This window comes from Rhincodon typus, chromosome 17 (assembly GCF_021869965.1).
Source record: "Rhincodon typus isolate 14 chromosome 17, sRhiTyp1.1, whole genome shotgun sequence".
Classification (NCBI taxonomy): domain Eukaryota; kingdom Metazoa; phylum Chordata; class Chondrichthyes; order Orectolobiformes; family Rhincodontidae; genus Rhincodon; species Rhincodon typus.
The window spans coordinates 59,448,028-59,467,221 of record NC_063348.1 but is presented as its reverse complement, the minus strand read 5'-3'; the positions used below and the strand labels follow the sequence as shown (position 1 = coordinate 59,467,221).

General features: G+C 42.3%; 1 protein-coding gene across 7 annotated transcripts in view; it reads right to left on the bottom strand.

Annotated features, from left to right (window-relative positions):
• ano1a (anoctamin 1, calcium activated chloride channel a) overlaps positions 1–19,194 on the bottom strand; it is a 159,881-nt gene that overhangs the window by 61,658 nt on the left and 79,029 nt on the right. For all 7 annotated transcript variants that reach the window (XM_048607149.1, XM_048607145.1, XM_048607143.1 and 4 more), the window contains 3 exons: positions 17,019–17,070; positions 16,564–16,619; positions 15,565–15,606 (listed from right to left, as the gene is read on the bottom strand). In XM_048607149.1, coding sequence (XP_048463106.1) covers positions 15,565–15,606; positions 16,564–16,619; positions 17,019–17,070 — 150 coding nt within the window. The remainder of the gene's footprint in view (positions 1–15,564; positions 15,607–16,563; positions 16,620–17,018; positions 17,071–19,194) is intronic.

Here is a 19,194-nt window from a genome sequence, read left to right as displayed (position 1 = left end):
AACTGGCAAAATCCACATTGAGACCATTGGGTTGTAGGCTCCCAAGGCGGAATGAGGTGCTGCTCCTCCAGTTTACAAGTGGCATTGTTGTGACACTGGAGGCAGCCCAGGATGGACATGTTGTCCAGGGAGGGGGAGTTAAAGTGTTTCACGACCAGAAGGTATTGCCGCTTGTCACGTACAGAGTGCAGATGCTCTACAAAACGGTCTCGGAGTCTACACCTGGTCTCACTGATGTAGAGGAAGCCACATCAGAAGCAGTGGATACAGTAGACCAAATTGACGGATGTGCAGGTGAACCTCTGTCTGATGTGGAAGGTTTGTTTGGTGCCTTGGATGGAGGGGAGGGGGGAGGTGTAGGGGCAAGTATAGCACTTCCTGCTGTTGCAGGGAAAGGTGTCAGGTGTGATGGGATTAGTGGGGAGCGAGGAGCAAACAAGGGAGTTGCGGAGTGAGTGTTCCCTACAGAAGGCAGACAGGGAGGGGAGGGCAATATCTCTATCTTTTGTTCTGGGGTCAGATTGTACGTGGCAGAGAAGGATATGCTGGATGCGGAGGTTGGTGGGGTGATACGCGAGGACCGGGGGGGGGATTCGGTTTTTGTTTTTATGGGGAGGGGGTGTGAGGGCAGCAGTGCGGGTACTGCAAGGAATGCAGTTGAGGGCATTTTTGATCACTGGAGGTGGTAAGTTACAGTCCTTGAAGTAGGAGGGCATTTGGGATGTTCGGGTGTGGAACACTCCATCCTGGGTGCAGATGCGGTGGAGGCGGAGGAATTGGGTTAAGGGATGGCATTCTTGCAGGAAGGTGGGTGAGAGGAGGTGTAGTCCAGGTGGCTGTGGGAGTCAGTGGGTTTGAAATAGGTGTCAGTTTCGAGGCTGTTACCAGAGATGGAGACAAAAGGGGTCCAGGAAGGACAGAGGTATCAGAGATGGTCCAGGTGAACTTGAGGTTGGGGTGGAAGGTGTTAGTAAATTTAATGAACCATTTGAGCTCCTCATGGGAGCATGGGGCGGCGCCGATACAGTCATCTAAGAATCTTATCTGTTTCAATAAAGCCACCTCAGTTTTGTAAACTCCATTGTATACAGGCCCAATCTACTCAACCTCTCCATAATAAAGTCCCTCCATTTCACAGCAAAGATCTCTAGCCTGTCTAATCCTTTCCTGATTTTAATCTATGTGAAAATTAATACAACTGTTTATGACATTAAAATTTCCTTTTCCATACAAACTTTACATTGTCAGGATACTTTTCTGAACAACCAACATTGCAGTGTCTCACTGCAGGCCCTGGAATAGTTATCAATGTTAGAATGTGGCTCCTTTAGATTCACATCCTGTTGTAGCAGATAGTAAGAACTGCCGATGCTGGAGTCAGAGATAACACTGTGTAGCTGGAGGAACACAGCAGGCCAGGCAGCAGAGGAGCAGGAAAGCTGACGTTTTGGGTCGGGACCCTTCTTCAGAAAAGTGTTATCTTCTCTATTGTAACAGACATTATTTTGATGGGTACTTACAAGTCAGCTGATATTTGTTTTCACTAACATTTCAAAACGAGTTGTTAGCTGCAATAGCAGTGGAAAAACAGCAGAAACAAAACAGCTTAGTTTTGCTTTGTGCTTTGTTTTTTCAAAATTGAGCTGGTGAATGTCAGATACTTTTCAGTCACTTCATGATCAGTACTGCGTACGATTTTGGCAATTGTTATATATCAGGACCAATGGAAATTGAAGAGACTTTTTGGAACTTGCACAACTCATTTTCTGAAGAGTCTAGGCCCGAAACGTCAGCCTTCCTGCTCCTCCGATGCTGCTTGGCCTGCTGTGTTCATCCAGCTCTACACCTTGGTATCTCAACTCCAGTATAGTTCAGATAAAACATCATGTTAATGATATTTATATTTTCTCAGATGTATGCACTTAAATGCCTATCGAAATAATTACATCTGCTCAGAGACACTGAGCCTGAAGGGTTTGGAGCGAATAGGAGGGAGGAGTTGCAAGTTCAGATGAAATAACACTAACAATGCAGAGTAAAAAAAAAACAAAGTATGAGAAAAACATGAATTTTGCTTGGCACATTACCAGAATGACTAAATATTTTTGAACTGCATTTCTTCTAAATACAGTTACTGTAGGGCATTAAAATTTTATGACAAACATCACCCCAGACATTCAGTTTGTTCCCATCATTTGGGGAGACAAAAGGCTGGTGGACCAATGCCAATTCTTTACAGCCAACAACAGATCAATTGACTGCTCACCACAAGTTAACTTATGACAACAACCCAGTCATTTCAGAACTCCGTTTATTAGCTGTTGCTACGTTTTATTTCCACCAGGTACAATCACAGGAGCCTGTTCTCCTTTGCCATTTCCACTATTCCCTTCCATCTTGGCGATTCTTTCTCTCTCCATTGTGTGGGTTTTATTTCACTAACTTTTCCTAATATCTCAGTTGTGTTTTATTTCTGCCACTTAAAATGGCCTTCCCAAGATGACAGGTCAATGTTCTTCTCTTCAAGGCAAATTTATCAATCACAGAGATTGATAAAGCAGTAGTTAATGGTAGGGATAGGGGGCCAGGTGAACAGAATCAAATGTTTGTTATAGTACAGCAGGAGGCCATTCAGCCCATCATACCTGCATTGAATCTCAATAAACATCTCACACAGTGCCATTCCCTGCCTTCTCCCCATAGCCCTCCACAATTCTCCTTTTCAAAAAGGAAAGATACAGTTCCTTGTTGGATACCTGAACTGAACCCACTTCCACCACTTACACAGACAGCGCGTCCCAGACGCGAAGCACTCACTGTGGAAAAATACACACCTCATCATTTTGCTTTTAAGAAACAAATTATTTAAATCTCAGCCCTCCATTACTGATCCTTTCAGCAATGGGAACAGTTTCTCAATATTTACTCTGTCCAGACCCCTCATGATTTTAAATATTTCAGATTTTCTGGACCTTCTCTTCTCCAAAGAGAAGAGTCCCAAAATATCCAAGTAGTTTATCAGATGCCACTCCTCCTTCTTGTGACGGGACTAAGACATGATATCCTGATGAGGTAGTACAGAAGGATATATTTGATTAAAAGTACACATTCCCTCATCACAAAATCCCTTTATACCTAACCGTTAAGGATAAAGAATCAGACTAAATAACACAAGAAAACAACATGTCTTAATGAATTACTGCACAACTGTAATGTGTAGAAATCTCTGAAAATCATTGGTGTCTTGCTTATGCACCCAGATTTAATGATCTTTGTTGGAGGCTGATGCACACTTTCAGAATGTTGGTTTGGTTGCTTTATCTTAACCCTTGGTTCTGTTTGCAACAGAATTATTCAGTTTTTTTTAGTTGGACAGTGATTCTAATTTGGCCCTTTTGGTGTTTGCCCTCGCTACAGTCTTTATTCTGGGCATTTGATAGAACGGACTGGACAAAGTGGATACCAGGAAAGCGTTCCAGCTTGCGGGGCAGAGTAAAACTTGGGGATGTTTCTTGACAAGAAAAGGAAGTCTCTCTTATGACACAGACAGAGAGCTTTTTATTGGTTTTGAGAGTTGGTAGAACGTAAGATTCTCTTCAGCAGGGAGTACTGCAGGTTGGGTGTTTAACAACTGTTGATAGTATAAAATCAGAAACGTCAACAGGAATTGCTGGAAAAGCTCAGTAGGTCTGGCAGTATCTGTGGAGAGAAATCAGAGTTAACGTTTCAGGTCAAGTGACCTTTCCCTCGGGACTGAAGGGTCACTTGACCCAAAACATTAACTCTGCTTCACTCCACAGATGCTGCCAGACCTGCTGAGCTTTTCCAGCAATTTGTTTTTAAATCTATTTGAGACTGAGTTAGATAGGTTACTGAGAGACAAGGGAATTGAGGGCAGGCAGGACAGTGCAGTTGAGATCACAACCAGGATCTTAACTGGTAGGACAGGTGCGAAGGGCTGAATGGTCTAATCCTAACCTGAAGTGTTATGTTCCTACAATTTTACAGAATCACAGCACAGAGGTGGTCTTTCAGCCTATAGATTCTGTACTGGCAATTTTGCTGGTTTCCACATGCCATTAAAGTTGGCTGTTGGACTGAACCTTTCCATTGGATGTTTGGTTGTTAAATGGTCATGGGAATGCCCACCATAGGCTGCTCATCACTAGATCCATGGTGTGCACAACATGGAATATCTGTGATCACCGAGGGGAGTGGTTATGTAGAAAGACTTCCGTCAGACATGGAATCTCCAAGCCATTGTATGTGCTATGTTTGGCAGGGATTGCTGCATCATACATTACCATTTCCAATGGGTACAAGTATTTCCATTGGCCGTGTGTAAGAAATGCTTGCACTGCCATTAGCTCTATTTTCGCATAGAGGTTATGTTGACTCTTCATCTGCGGGCATGTAATCTGGATTGTGACAAATTTCCTTTTTTATTCATTCATGGGATTTAGGCCAGCATTTATCACCTGCCCCCGAGAAGGTAGTGGTAGTGAACTGCCTTCTTGAACCACTGCTGTCCGTGCGCTCGAAGTAAACCCATCAGGTCATTAGAGAAGGAATTTTAGGATTTTGACCCAGCACTGAAGGAAGTGATATTTGCAAGTCAGGATGGTGAGTGGCTTGGAGGGGAACTTGTAGGGGGTGCATCTGCTGCCCTTGTCCTTCTAGATGGAAGTATAGTCGGTTCTGCTATAACATGTTCTCGCAAAGCCAATTGGCTTCGTGACTGACAAATAGGGGAACACTATTTCTGAAACACGAACTGCTGTTGCCTATAACGCAATTTGAAGAAGTGGGGAGTGGGGATGTTGAAGAGCTGCTTCAGTCCCACTGTGAAGACCTCTCCACAGCTGATCTACAACTTGTCCTGAGGGGGAAGTGGAAGCTGAAGCTGAAGAAGCTGAAGTCCAGGATGCAGCACCATGTGAGATTTCCACTTGTTTTGTCTTCTATCCTGAGGGAGATCAAGAAGCAGTTGCAGCTCTTGGAGGACAATTACAATGCAGTAGAATAGCAGTTCGTGGAATAAGGTCTATGAACAGCTTCATGAAAGAAGGTAAAGGGCAAAGCAGCAAAAACTGGATGTCTTAGGCCAACCCCCAAGATACAGTCAGAAGACAATGATCTACAGCCATCCTCTTCCGGATTGACTATTTTTCACCCTAACCCTGCAACAACTGCACCTGAAGGTGGTAATGCTGATGATGATGACCCTCAGCCCCTGCATTAACAACAGAGCAACCTCAAAACCTCCTTCCCCATCGAGTCATCTTGGCATTTAAGGTAAGATAATGAAATAAAAATAAATTTTAACATGAAATATGAATTAAACGCTTATTCAAACTGTGCTATCCTGTTAGGCTTTTGAGTGATTTTTTTTGGTGATCTGCCCCTAATCCAGCTTTTTCCACAGGGCCCATTATTTCTATGGTGATTTTCTATAACAATGTTGCGCTGGAACTCAACAATTGCATTGCAGCAGAACTGACTATAGTCGTGGGTTTGGAGAGTGCTGTCTGATAACCTCAGGCAAATTTCAGCTGTGCATGTTGTAGCTCGTACACACTGCTGCTACTGAGCATCGGTGGTATATGTGGTGCCAATCAAGCAGGCTGCTATCACATGGATGGTGTCAAACTTCAAGCGTTGTTGGAGCTGCACCCATACAGCCAAGTGGGAGCGCATTCTATCACATTCCCAACTTGTGCCTTGTAGACTGTGAAGAGGGATGGCATTACTCACTGCACGATTACTAGCCTCTGACCACAACACGTCTACTATTAGTAGAGTAGAGTTTAGTTTCTGGTCAGAGGTAACCCCCAGGATGTTGATAGTGGTGGTTTAAGTGATGGTAACACCATTGAGTGACTTGGTGCAATAGTTTGATTGTCTCTTATTGAAAATGGTCAGTGCCTGGCATTTGTGTGGGACAAATGTTATTGCTACTTATCACCCCAAGCCTAGATATTGTCTAGATCCTATTACATTTGAACAGATGCTTCATTCAAGTTATGAACGTTGTACATAATGTTCAGCATCAGCTAACATTCCCAATTCTGACCTTATGATTGAAGGAAGGTCATTGATGAAGCAGCTAAAGATGGTTAGGTCTAGGACACTCCCCTGAAGAACTCCTGCAGAAATGTCCTGGAGCTGAGATGACTGACCTCCAACCACCATGACCATCTTCCTATGTACTAGGTATGACTTTAAACAGCAGAGTTTTCTCGATTCCCTTGGACTTCTTTTGTTAGGGGGCTCTTTGTCACTGTCAAATGCAGCCTTGATGTCAAGGGCAGTCACTGAGGAGCAGCAGCAAACCCTCAAACTTCTCCTGCCATTCAAATAAGATTTTCGCTATCTGAGTGCAACCTGAAATCTACATACCCATGGACCCCGATAATCTTTCATCCCTTAGTTGTTTAAACAACTGTCTACTTACCGCTACCATAAAATATTCAAAAGTTCCGCTTCCACTACCTTTTCAGGAAGAGTCCAAAGATTCATGACCCTCAGAAAAAGAATTCACCTGATCCATTTTTAAGGGCAACTCTCAACTTTTTAAAAAAAAAGTGACCCCAAATTCTAAATACTCCCATAAAAGGAAACATCCTTTCTGCATCTACCCTGTCCAAATCCCTCAAGATGGTATGTTTTTGTTGAGTTTCCTCTCATTCTTCTAAACTCCTGCAGGTCCAAGCCTAGTCTGTCTAAACTTTCCTCAAAACAACCCATCCATTCCAGATACAAGTCCAGTATATCTCCTCTGAACAGCCTCAAATACATTTCAACTTTCCTTCAAAGAACAGTAACCAATGTTGTATACAATACTTCCATAGTGATCTCACCAATGTACTTTATAACTGAAGCATGACCTCCCTAGTTTCATATTCAATTAATCTCGCAACAAAATGGCAATATGTTATTGCCTTTTCTAATTACTTGTAACTGCAAACTAACCTTTTGCATGTCATGCACTGGTGCACGCAGATTCCTCTGCATCTCAAACTTCAACATTTCGCCATTTATAATGTACTTTCTGCCAAAATGCACAATTTCACATTTTGCAACATTGTACTTCATTTTTCAGATCTTTGCCACTCTCAGCCCTTCTCTATGTAAACTGCTTGTGTTCTCTTCACAACTTACTAAAATAGACAGCAAAATGTTGTCAGAAAATTTGGCAATCATACATAAATGGCTTGGATGAAAAGTTGAACTAAATTGTAAAATATTAAAGTCCCAGAACAAACCCCAGTGGCACTTGTCATATCTTGCCAACCTGAAGATGCATTTCACCGACTGCTTCCTGTTAGCCAACCAATCTTTTATCCTTGCTAATGTGTTACACCCAGAGCAAAGCTTATATTTCTGGCAATGACCTTTAGTGAATTTGATAAAATGTCATATCAATGTCCTTCAGGGAAGGAAATCTGCCATCCCCACCTGGTCTGGCCTACAGGTGACTCCAAACCCAAAGCATGTGGTTGACTCTCAACTGCCCTCAAATGGCCCAGCAAGCCATTCAGTTGTACCAATTGCTATAAAATCTTAAAGAAATGAAATAAAACCAGATGGATCCCACAACCAATGGATCACATCCAAGCTCTGTAGTCCTGCCACTTACAATCATGAATTGTGGTGACATTTAAACAACTCACTGAGGCGATGGCTACACAAATACCCCCAGCCTCACTGATGCAATAGCCCAGTAGATCAGTGCAAAAGATAAGGCCGAAGCTTTTGCAGCAATCTTTAGCCAGAAGTGCCAAATGGATGATCCACCCCGGCCTCCTCCAATGGTTCCCAGCATTCGAGTCTTCAGCCTGCATTCACTCCATGCGATATCAAGAAACGGTTGGAGACACTGGATACTGCAAAGGCTAGGGACCCCGATAACATTCCAGCAATAGTACTGGAGACTTGTGCTCCAGAACTTGTCACTCCCCTAGCCAAGCTGTTCCAGTACAGTTACGACATTGGCATCTACCCGACAATGTGGAAAATTGCCCAGGTATGTCTTGTACGTAAAAGGCAGGAGAAATCCAATCCAGCTAATTTTCACCCCAGTCTCCTCTCGATCATCAGTAAAGTGATGGAAGGTGTCCGTAACAGTGCTATCAAGCAGCTCAGCGACGCCCAGTTTGGGTTCCATTAGAGCTACTCAGTTCCTGACCTCATTACTGCCTTGGTTCAAACATCAAGGCTGTATTTGACTGAGTGTGGCATCAAGGAGGCCTAGCAAAACTGCAACCAATGGGTATTGGGGGCAAACTCTCCACTGGCAACCTAGCAACACACACATCCCACCAAAAAAAAGTGCTATCCAGGAATATGTACAGTACATTCACCAATTCCATTTTCCATTGCACATCCTACTTCTTCAAAAGATCAATAGATTGGTTAAACCCGATTACTCGTCACAAGGCCATGTTGACTATGCCTGACTGTTTTGAACTTTTTCATCAGTTCCTCCCATTTCCCAATTTACTGCTGCTTCTGGGATGTGACTTGTATCTTATATGATGAAGATTGATGTGAAAACCAATTTAATTCGTCTACCTTCCTTTGTTTTCATAGGGATAGCAACATACAACACACAGACACTACGCGTCCTTGTTGACCAGATATCCCAAATTAATCTAGTGCCATTTGCCAGCATTTGGCCCATGTCCCTCCAAACCCTTCCTATTCACCTACCCATCCAGATGCCTTTTAAATGTTGCAACTGTACAACCTCCACCACATCCTCTGGCAGCTCATTCCATATACATACCACCTTCTGTATGAAATAGTTGCCTCTTAGGTCCCTTGTATATTTTCCCCCTCTCACCTTAAAACCATGCCCTCTAATTTTGGGCTCCCCTACCCTAGGGAAATTCACCTGACTATTCACTCTATCCATGCCCCTCATGATTTTATAAACCTCTACAAGATTACCCCTCAACCTCCGATGCTCCAAAGAAAATAGCCCCAGCCTATTCAGTGTCTCCACACAGATCAAACCCTCCAAATCTGGCAACAGCCTTGTGAAACTTGAAAGGGTTCAGAAAAGATTCACAATGTCCTTCCTATAGCTGGAGACCAGAATTGAATGCAGTATTCCAATAGTGGCCTAACCAAAGTCCTGTACAGTTGCAACATGACCTCCCAACTACTATACTCAATGCACTGATCAATAAAGCTAAACGCATCAAACACCTTCTTCACTACCCTGCCCATGACTCCACTTTTAAAGGAACTGCTGAACAAGGGGACCTTGGAGTGCAACACTCCCCAGGACCTTACCATTAAGTGTATACATCCTGCCCAGATTTGCCTTTCCAAAATGCAGTACCGCTGTTTGTTACAAATTCACCAGTCTGAGTCTTGAACAAGCCCTGCTAACTCTTCAATTCTTTACAGAAAAATCTATTGGTTTTGATATTTCTGGATAGCTTGACCTCACTAATTTTTCCACCATTAAATTTATGGTCATTCTTTGCTGCATTTTATATTTTATGCTATGTTCTGGCATGTCACCTGAACAATTCTATGTTATTTTTCCTTTCAGGGTGATACAATCTAACATTTCCAGTTAACCACAGATGGCAGGTCCCTCAAATTTTTCTTACTTCATTGGAAAGAATGGATTCTGTTCATTCTGTAATATCCCCTTAAATGTCTGCAATTACATCTCTATTGACCTGTCCTTTAACCAGTCCTGATCTCTCACCCTCTTAATTGCCTTCATTTAAAAAGTCAAGGACTCTTTCACTTCTCTCAGTTAAATACAAAATTCAATCATTTTATAGTGGAGCAGCCTCGCTGAGCTCAACAGCCAAATTCTGCTCCTTCACCTTATAGTCTTCTCATGCTGGTAAATGACTCGTTTTGGCCTTTGCTTTCTGCATCAGTGCTTCGAGAGTTCTCTGGTGCCACGTGGCTTGCATTCATGCCAAAAACAGGGCATTGTCTGGGCACTGCAGAGGTCACATTTATTCCAAGCTTTAACTCCTGGGTTAGAACATGGTCATTAGACATAGATGCCGCACTCTTACCTAGCTCTGGCAGGGAGTCTCAACTATACCCCCTTCCTTCCCGCCACCAACCCACCCCCCCGACCTCCAACCACATCTACTTTGAAACTGGTGAATGGTCTGGGTCAGTTCTTGTGTTAGGACAGGAAATGATTCAATTTGAAAGTTTAGTTTCACAAATATTGAACTGATTTTATCCAGATTTTTAAGATGATCAGCAGACTCGTCATCCGTCAGGGCTTTCATAGAATCGTAGAATCCCTACAGTGTGGAAACAGGCCCTTCGGCCCAACAAGTCCACACTGACCCTCAGAGCATCTCACCCAGACCCATCCCCATGTAATCCACCTAATCTACACATTCCTGAACACTACAGGCAATTTCCCACAGCCAATCCATCTAACCTGCACATCTTTGGACTATGGGAGGAAACCACATAGACACGGAGAATGTGCAAACTCCACACAGACAGTCACCCGAGGCTGGAATCGAACCCAGGTCCCTGGCGCTGAGAGGCAGCAGTGCTAACCACTGAGCCACCGTGCCGCCCTTTCATTTCCAAAAGCAACATTAACGGCTTGTTTTTCCTTGTTCAGAAATAGGAGGTCCAGAATATTTTGCTCTGCACATTGCTGGAACAAGGTGAACTCCAAAAGGATGCTCTTCAGAGGGTCAGTGTGGACTTGATGGGCTGAATAGACTTTTTACACACTGTAGTGGTGATTCTACGATTATTCCAATCATACGATACGGATTTCTAAAACAAAGTGGAATCCTTATCCCGGGAGTTGGGATAGCAGTGAGAGCAGGCCATGAAATTGATGGCCACACCAGACACTGTTGCTTACCTGCCCTTACTGCAATTTTACCAGGTGCTGGGGTGGGGGATGTGCTTGCACTTCTGTGACCCTTAAGTGGCCAACCAATGGCCATTAAGAGCTGCCTCCCTGTCATCAGGATTTTACTTGACGTGGGAGAGGCTGGCACAGTGCCCACACTGTCAGGCCAAATCTGGAAAACGACTGATCAAGCAAGCAGCATTCTTCTCAAGCCCATTGAAGGTCTGCTTCAAAATACAAGTCCCTCCTTCACCCATCTCCCTTCATCCTGCTCCCATGCCAGGACCTAGTGACCCCTTTCCCTATGCTAGGGCCTAACCTGGCAGTGACAGATGGTGCTCAGACCAGTGCCTGCTCTAGGAGACGACTACATACAGTCCCTCTAACGGCCACCACGTCTGGTGACACTGCTAGGTCACAATAGGCTCTCAGGCAGCCATTTAATTGACAAACAGGGTCTAAAAGCTGGAAGAAGGTCCCACATGTTGTGGAGGGGGTTTCGGTCTTTGGAAGGCCCACCTCACACTAATGAATGGCAAGTTGGCTTGCAACTGGCTACAAAGTGAATCAGCCGAGCAGAAGCAGACTTGTCTTAGACATTTACTGGGAGTTTGGAGCCCAGGCCCCAGCATAAATGCAGCTCTTTGTATACAGCACAAACCAGACATGTGTATAATGCAGCTGAAGAATCCGAGCCAGATTATGTTCTAAATGGAGTCCAGCTGGAGACACAGCAATTCAGGTTTAACATATTGCTCTTGGAAAGAGCAGTCAGGGTTTTAACGATTGAATTGTGGACAGGTTGTGTAAATGTGGCTTGTAGTTCCTGGAGTCTAAGAGTGGTCCAATTGAGACATTCGAAATGACAACTTACATTCAATATCACACATACAGAACAATAATTTCTTCTGCTGGACATGATCACCCAACAGTGAGAACAGACACTCACTTTACATTAATGCAAAGCTCCTGTGCACACATTTGGAACTTGATTTCTTGCCACACATAGGTGGTCTCACTGTCAAGTCAATTCTCAAGTCAATGGGGAGTCCAGGTTTTTACTGAAAAGATATCAGCTCAGGAACAAAAAACCAAACAATAAGCCTCCAGCTGGCTGTGTAAGTGCAGCTTATCCCAATTGGTGAAATAGGGAAACTTATAACCAAGGTGCCATAATGGATACAAACAACAATACAATGAAAGTTCCTTGCACGGGCTGCAAACTGACATCTTGCTTCTCCACACCCCTGCTCCATGCACCGCCAACCCAACGACACTCTGAAGCTGAAGAAAATATTGCCTCACCTGCACCAACACACCATAACAATTATCAACACGTAGACCCAAAGCTTCAGAGTCAGTAGAAACCAACTTGTACAATCAGACGATGGTCCAAATTTTCAAATGCTGAGAGACAAGCAAATTATTAAATTGGACGCATCATGGGATACATGGGAACACCACCCCCTTGCAAGTTCCCCTCCAAGCCACTCACCATCCTGACTTAGAAATAGATCACCGTTCCTTCACTGTCGCTGGGTCAAAATCCTGAAATTCCTGCTGCGTGGGCAGCTGCTCACCACCTTCAAGGGGCAATTAGGGATGGGCAACAACGCTGGCTGAGCCAGCAAAGACCACATTACATGAATGAATGAATTAAAAATTGCTTCCGAGTCAGTTTGCTCTCCATGTTTGAAGAGAAATACAACTGTTTTGGAGCAGTTCAGGGAAGGTTCACTTTAGTCATTCCTGGGATGAAAGGTTTCCCCCTGAAGAAAGGCTGACAATGTTTGGTGTGTACACACGAGTCCAGAAGAAATGGTAAATTTAAATGGGGACTGGGTTAGGGTGGATACCAGGTGGTGTTTTCTTCGGTATGCGAGAATAAAACAGGGGGACATAATTTATTCGAGGCTGAGATGGACAGATTGAGAGACAAGAGGATCAAAAGTTATGGGAAGACAGACAGGAAAACAGAGTTGAGACCACAGCCAGAACCTTACTGAATTGGTAGTGCAGGCATGGAGGACTCGGCAACCTACTATAGCTCCAATGATGAGTCAATGCAGTCAGAAAAACACTTGAATAAAGTAAAATACTGATTCACAGATGTTGTACATGTTAGAGGTAAACAGAACTAGAGGCACAGTTTAGAATCTGGAGAAAACAAACCCAAACAGCTGCAGATACTGGAAATCGGAAATCAGAAATAGAAACAAATGGCTGGGAAAACCCCTGTCTGGCACATCTCTGGAGAGAAAGCAGAATTAACATTTCAGTTTCAATGACCCTTCTTCAGAACTGAAGAACTCTTCAAAATATGGAGTTGCTAGAGACTAGAAAATGTTCCCTCATTTTCCTTCACCAACACCATCTTCCCCACACCCTCCGCCCCCCGCCCCCTGTTGTATCTCAATGTGGAAAGCACCTGCTGAATTCCATTATAAAAGGAGTCAGAGAATGAGATTGTAGATCACTCGGAGATCGCAAGAACTGGCAATGCTGAAGTCAGAGACAACACAGTGTGGAGCTGGAGGAACACTGCAGGCCAGGCAGCATAGGAGTTGGGACGTTGACGTTTCTAGTTAGGAACCTTCTTCAGAAAAATGAAGGGTCCCGACCCGAAACGTCAACTTTCATGCTCCCCTAATGCTACCTGGCCTGCTGTGTTTCTCCAAGTCTACAGGAGAATGAGATTGGAAGTTTTTTTGATGTGGTCAAGTGGTTCACTAGTCAAAACAGACAACATTGGCTTCGCCAGGGATAGCAATGTTGAGAACGCAACAGCAATAAATACCATCTTCTGGAATTTTACTCAATTATCTTTGGAGATTGAGGAGTGTTTACGCTGAACATTCCCCCAGGAAAATACAGTTCATGTTTCATGGATCTAATCTCTCATGGAAAGTGGAATCTTGATGCACTGACAAACTTCAAATCAAAACACAGATTACTGAAAAACCACCTTTATTAATTTGACTAGGTTACACCCAGAAAATGAAGTACTGTAGACACATTTTTACCCAATTACAATCTAAAAAAACTGTGGTTAAATGCAGGATTTCACAACAGAAACAATAGTTTTAAATCCGCTCCTTAAAAATGAACCCAGCATGTGTTTTTGGATAAATCTGATTAATGCATGAACATATATTTAACAGCAAAGTTATGACAGCAGCACGGATGGGTCAAATGGCCTCTATCAGCTGCAGTGCTCAAGCTTTCCTATATAATTCAATTACCCTTATAGAAATAAAACTTCGTGATGGGTTACTCAGGTTGAAATTTGGTTAGCCAATGTTGCTGGTTCTGCAACTTTAAAAGGCACTCAAATTTTATTATCCACCCCAGTGTTGATATTACAGCCCAATTGCCAATTTAATGATATCCCCAAATTTAGACTTCTGCTGTCTGATTCCAAACACTAAATCATTAAGGCACATTACGAAAGGGAGGCAATGGCCTAGTGGTATTAATCACTGGACTACTAATCCAGGGACCCAGGTAATGTTCGGAGGATCCTGGTTTGAATCCTGCTATGGCAGGACAAATTCAAATTCCACAATTAAAAAAAATTGAAATTAAGAGTGTAATGATGACCATGAAACCATGCTGATTGTCAGAAGAGCCTATATAATTTACTCAGGATCTTCAGAGGAGGATACTTCCAATCTTTACCTGGTCTGGCCTATATTTGACTCCAGATTCTCAATGTGTTTGGCTCTCAATTGCCCTGACAGTAATTAGGGAAGGGCAAAAATTGCTGGCCTAACCATTGACACCCACATCCCATGAATGACTATTTAAAAACGTGGTCCCAGCATTGATGCTCACTTCTTCATCCTTCCCTTCTATTGTCTGTATCATTCTGTTTGCCATTCAGCCATATAGCTATCCATTCTGTCACCTGACCCTACAAGCTCAGATCTTAATCAGCACTTTGCGGTACACAAGATGTCTGGAAAGGTGAGAAATACCACACATTGGTACTTCCTACCAACACCCATAGATTAGGTCGCCTGACACCACACATTAACAGTGTTACACTCCACAACACTCATATGACATTATAAAACTGTTCTGGGGTGGAATGGATGTTGGCAGCAAATTATGGCCATGTTAGACAGCAAATCCAGCATCAAGTAAAGCTTGCGCTAACTTCAAAATAATTCTTGCTGTCAAAATATCCTTACTCCTTTCAGTCTCATTATAATATACTGTAAAAACTTCAAATTGAACAGATAGAATTCTGTGTTACATTACAAACTTCTGTAAAGCAAAGGTGGTTACAAAGGACTTTAACATTATACAGTCGTAAACATTGGTTTAGAGATCCCAAACAGTATTTCAGCACAAAACAATATTCCCCTCCCACCCTGAACATTGAGTTTTATCTCTACATAGCTCTGTTTCTATTTAAGTCCTACCAATGCCACCACAATTGAGATAATGTAACTGTGCTCTAAAGCATATTCACTGAAATATGGTCAATAGTGGAATCATTCATATCGACTGAAGAATGGTAAAATGCTCTATAGTGAGGCAGCACAACTTAAAACAATAATCAACATTGTTTTAATCAACACGCAACTAAAATTGTTAAACTGATTAAGATATTTCAAATTCAACTTAAGGAGAAAAATTCTCAAATATTTAAAGTACCAGCACAGGCATTAGTTCAAAGTTTCACTTACCTTCCTATCATTTTGCTCTGTTGAATCACCTACATAATGACCCTACAGGACAGCAAAGGCAATGACTTAATATTGTAAAAATTGCATTCATTTTCCACCTCTCTTCCATTCATACAAGTAAGTTTTCTTTTTTCAGAAAAACTGTTTCCCCAAGGTTAAAAATGTGAAAACTTTCCAAATTTATATTGCACTGTTGCTAATTAAAGGATACGTGAAAGGCAAAGAGTGTACTTAGCAGAAACATCCCACAATTAATTGCTCACTCAGTGAAGAGGCTAAAAGGATAAGCAGAAAAGCAACAAGAGGGATTTAAATTAAAAGGAGGGAGAAAAATAATGCAGCAATTTAACCTCCAAACATTAAGAACAAATCTAGAAAAGTGTTTACAAGTCCATGATTCGCAGAGTCTCAACCCTATGAGAAGGATTCCCCCTAACATCTACCCACAAAGAACAGGTGCAACTGAAGAATAGGCTGGTTAGAAAACCCAAGACCAACATAAGCAGAACATTGGAGGTATTGGGTGGATTGAGGGTTTGGGGAAGGGGTGGGGAGAAATTGAGGCGCAGTCAGTGGATCATCACACTGCAAAGCAGGCCAACGAATGGAATGGTTCCCCAAAATCCAAGCGTCCACAGGCATGGTCTTCCTTAAATGGTAGCACTTGGGGAATCTGTATCAAAATGTCCATCACTTTCTGGAAGAGCTTCAAGCCAGTAGTTACGTTGTGTTTTTGCTGGTTATGAATCAAATGTTGTTCTGCAATCAAAAGGCACTAATTATCGTTTTTTTTTGTTTGACTTATATGTTTCATTCTAATCGGACCCTGAGCTTGGGTTCCAGCTAGCTTTGATCCACCATTGCTATCCAGAATTGACACTTTGCAAAAGTCTCATGGAGTCTAGTAACACAAGCCTCACTTCATTCAACAATTGCTCAATATGGCTGTACCCCAAGGAATGTAACACATTAGGTGACTTGTGGAACAGTATTACTTACATCATGCAAAGGGTAGGCTGCTGTGTAAACTCCACTGGCAATCAGACTGGTGATCCCTATGAGGAAACAGATGCTGTTGTAAACATGAGAGAATTGAATTACATGACATGGCTAAGTCTTTGCCATGTAATAAAAAGCTTCATTATCACAATTGAACTATTCAGATGTTTGGATAAGGACTAAAGGAACCCAGGTGTAGAAGTAACGCGTGGAGATGTTTGCCTTTTTACAATTTCAGAACACGGCAGAAGGTTTTTGCCAAGAAACAACAGCACAGGTCAGTTGCATGTAACTACACAAATTACATTGTCACTGGCATTGGTACTCACCTTCATGAGTGTGTGTATACCCGGACATACAGTACATTAGCCTCATTGGCTGCCTTAGTGGCCATTTATATAAAGATGAATCATAACAGACGTGTCTTTCACCTAAGAGGACAAGGAATGTCTTACCCATGCTGTATTTTGCCCTGGTGCAGGTTGCTCTTTTTAAAATTTCATAAACCTAGCAGAGAAAAGAACAAGTGTATTATTGCATGAAGCACTGACATTATTGTGTTTCCCATTAAAGGTCATGTTCTACAGACTACCCATGTAGAGACATCTAGACATGACATCAGGACAAGACTCCATTTTTCAAATCATCTTTCCAAATTTTCAAGGACTCTAGACAACTTTTATAAATATTCCATCTTCAAGTCGGTTTTTCATGCTTTGTTTTTCTCAAATTTCTCTACAAGCTGTCCTCTTGCTCAAGCCTCTCACTTTCTCAATCAGACTGAGCGAATATTGATTGTTAATTTCAGGTGCTGGGGCAATATTACTCAAAATTCAAAGGGGCACCTTCCCCACCACCCAAATAATACACAGCAATAGAACATAGAAGCATAGTACAGGACAGGAACAGGCCCCTTGGCCCACCATGTCTGCGCTAACCATGATGCCATTCTAAACTAATCCCATCTGCCTGCACATGGTCACATCCCTCTATTTCCGGCCTATATGCCTCTTAAACACTACTATCATATGCTTCAGCTGCCTCAGACATTTTAGGGTTATTCAGGATATTTATACAAACAGTACTTACGCCAGCTCTGTCACATGTTAACAGATGACAATTTCAACATTGTTCCTGATTTCCCCCAACCTCAAAACCCAGACCAAACTGACACTACAAGGAAAGCTGCCCTCAAACACTGACCTGACATTTGACATGGATTTCCACTTTCCTGACAGAATCTGGCATCAAATGAAAGGAATCTACAGGTGTCCAGCAATTAATGTCAGCAAGCAAGGTATACAACCACACTGTAGTATTCACAGACAGCAAAGTAGTACCAAAATCTTTCATCTTTAATTTACATTTTCAGATAAACACAATCAGTTAAAGCTGTTAAAATATAGCTTAGACAATTAAGTGTGCAATTTTATTACAGGAAAATTCTAAATTTGTGGAATGTCAAATTGTCTCCTTGGGGTCAATTTAAGCAGTAGCTATGGACACAGTGAAAGTTCAATCATCATCATGCAACTTTTCTAAAGACAGCATAAAGACATTTTTATCAGTTCGTGGTTTGGTTAGTGGAGAAAGAGTAGTGGAAGTCACAACAGGACACTTCTGAGGAGCAATGAATGCCAGTAATGTTTGGATTTGACCATTATTCTGCTTAGAAAACTGACTGACTGCAAGTTCAGAGTTAAGTGGGGTAATGAAGGTAAGCACTCATTTTCATTAGCACTGCAAAATCCAGCTCAATCGTTTATTGGGAAAGGCTCACGTGGAACTGGGAGGAATTACTATTCAGAAATACACTTGGCTAAGCCATTAGAAAAAGATGACGTCACCAGCTTTGTTCTCCAACATTTGATCCCTCTTCAATTAGTTGCTACAATAAGCAGCATGATCTCATGTCACGATTGCTGTGAAGGTTTAACCTCATCATGACTGGTTTATACTCGGAATGAAGAAAGACCTTAACGATTTACTGTCATGATCGTGTTAGCAAATATGTGCAGAATATAAAGTGATCAGAATTCTTGCCTAGACTTTTCCAACTTCTTTCTGATAGTTGCTACTGTTTTCACTCTAGACTGCATATGGTGAATGGAGAGGGACTATCGGAAGTTGTCAAGAGATCAAAACATCACAATGTTAAAAGTTGTGGCTATATATAGTTAAGAGCAAAATACCAAATCTGCATCCATTTCCTGGCAAATTTTGAAACATCCAAATGCACAAAGGTTCAGTGTCTCCTTATTCTTCAGTGATTAATTATTTGAAATTTTTAATAACACTTTAGTTTTGTTTTCCAGATGACGTTCAAACATATTGAACTAGAAAAGGATAAATTAAACGTTCAGCTTTTTGGTGATTCACTTCTTTGAAAGCGAAGTGAGAAATGAAATCAAAACAAAATGCAAAGTTCCAAAGAAAATCAACACAAAATACTGAGATAACAAGGTGTAGAGCTGGATGAACACAGCAGGCTAAGCAGCAGAGGAGCAGGAAAGTTGACGTTTCGTGTCTGGACCCTTCTTCAGAAACACAAAATACTGTCAGTGAAGTTGGAGGAACACAGCAGGCCAGGCAGCATCAGAGGAGCAGGAAAGCTCCCCTTATGCTGCCTGG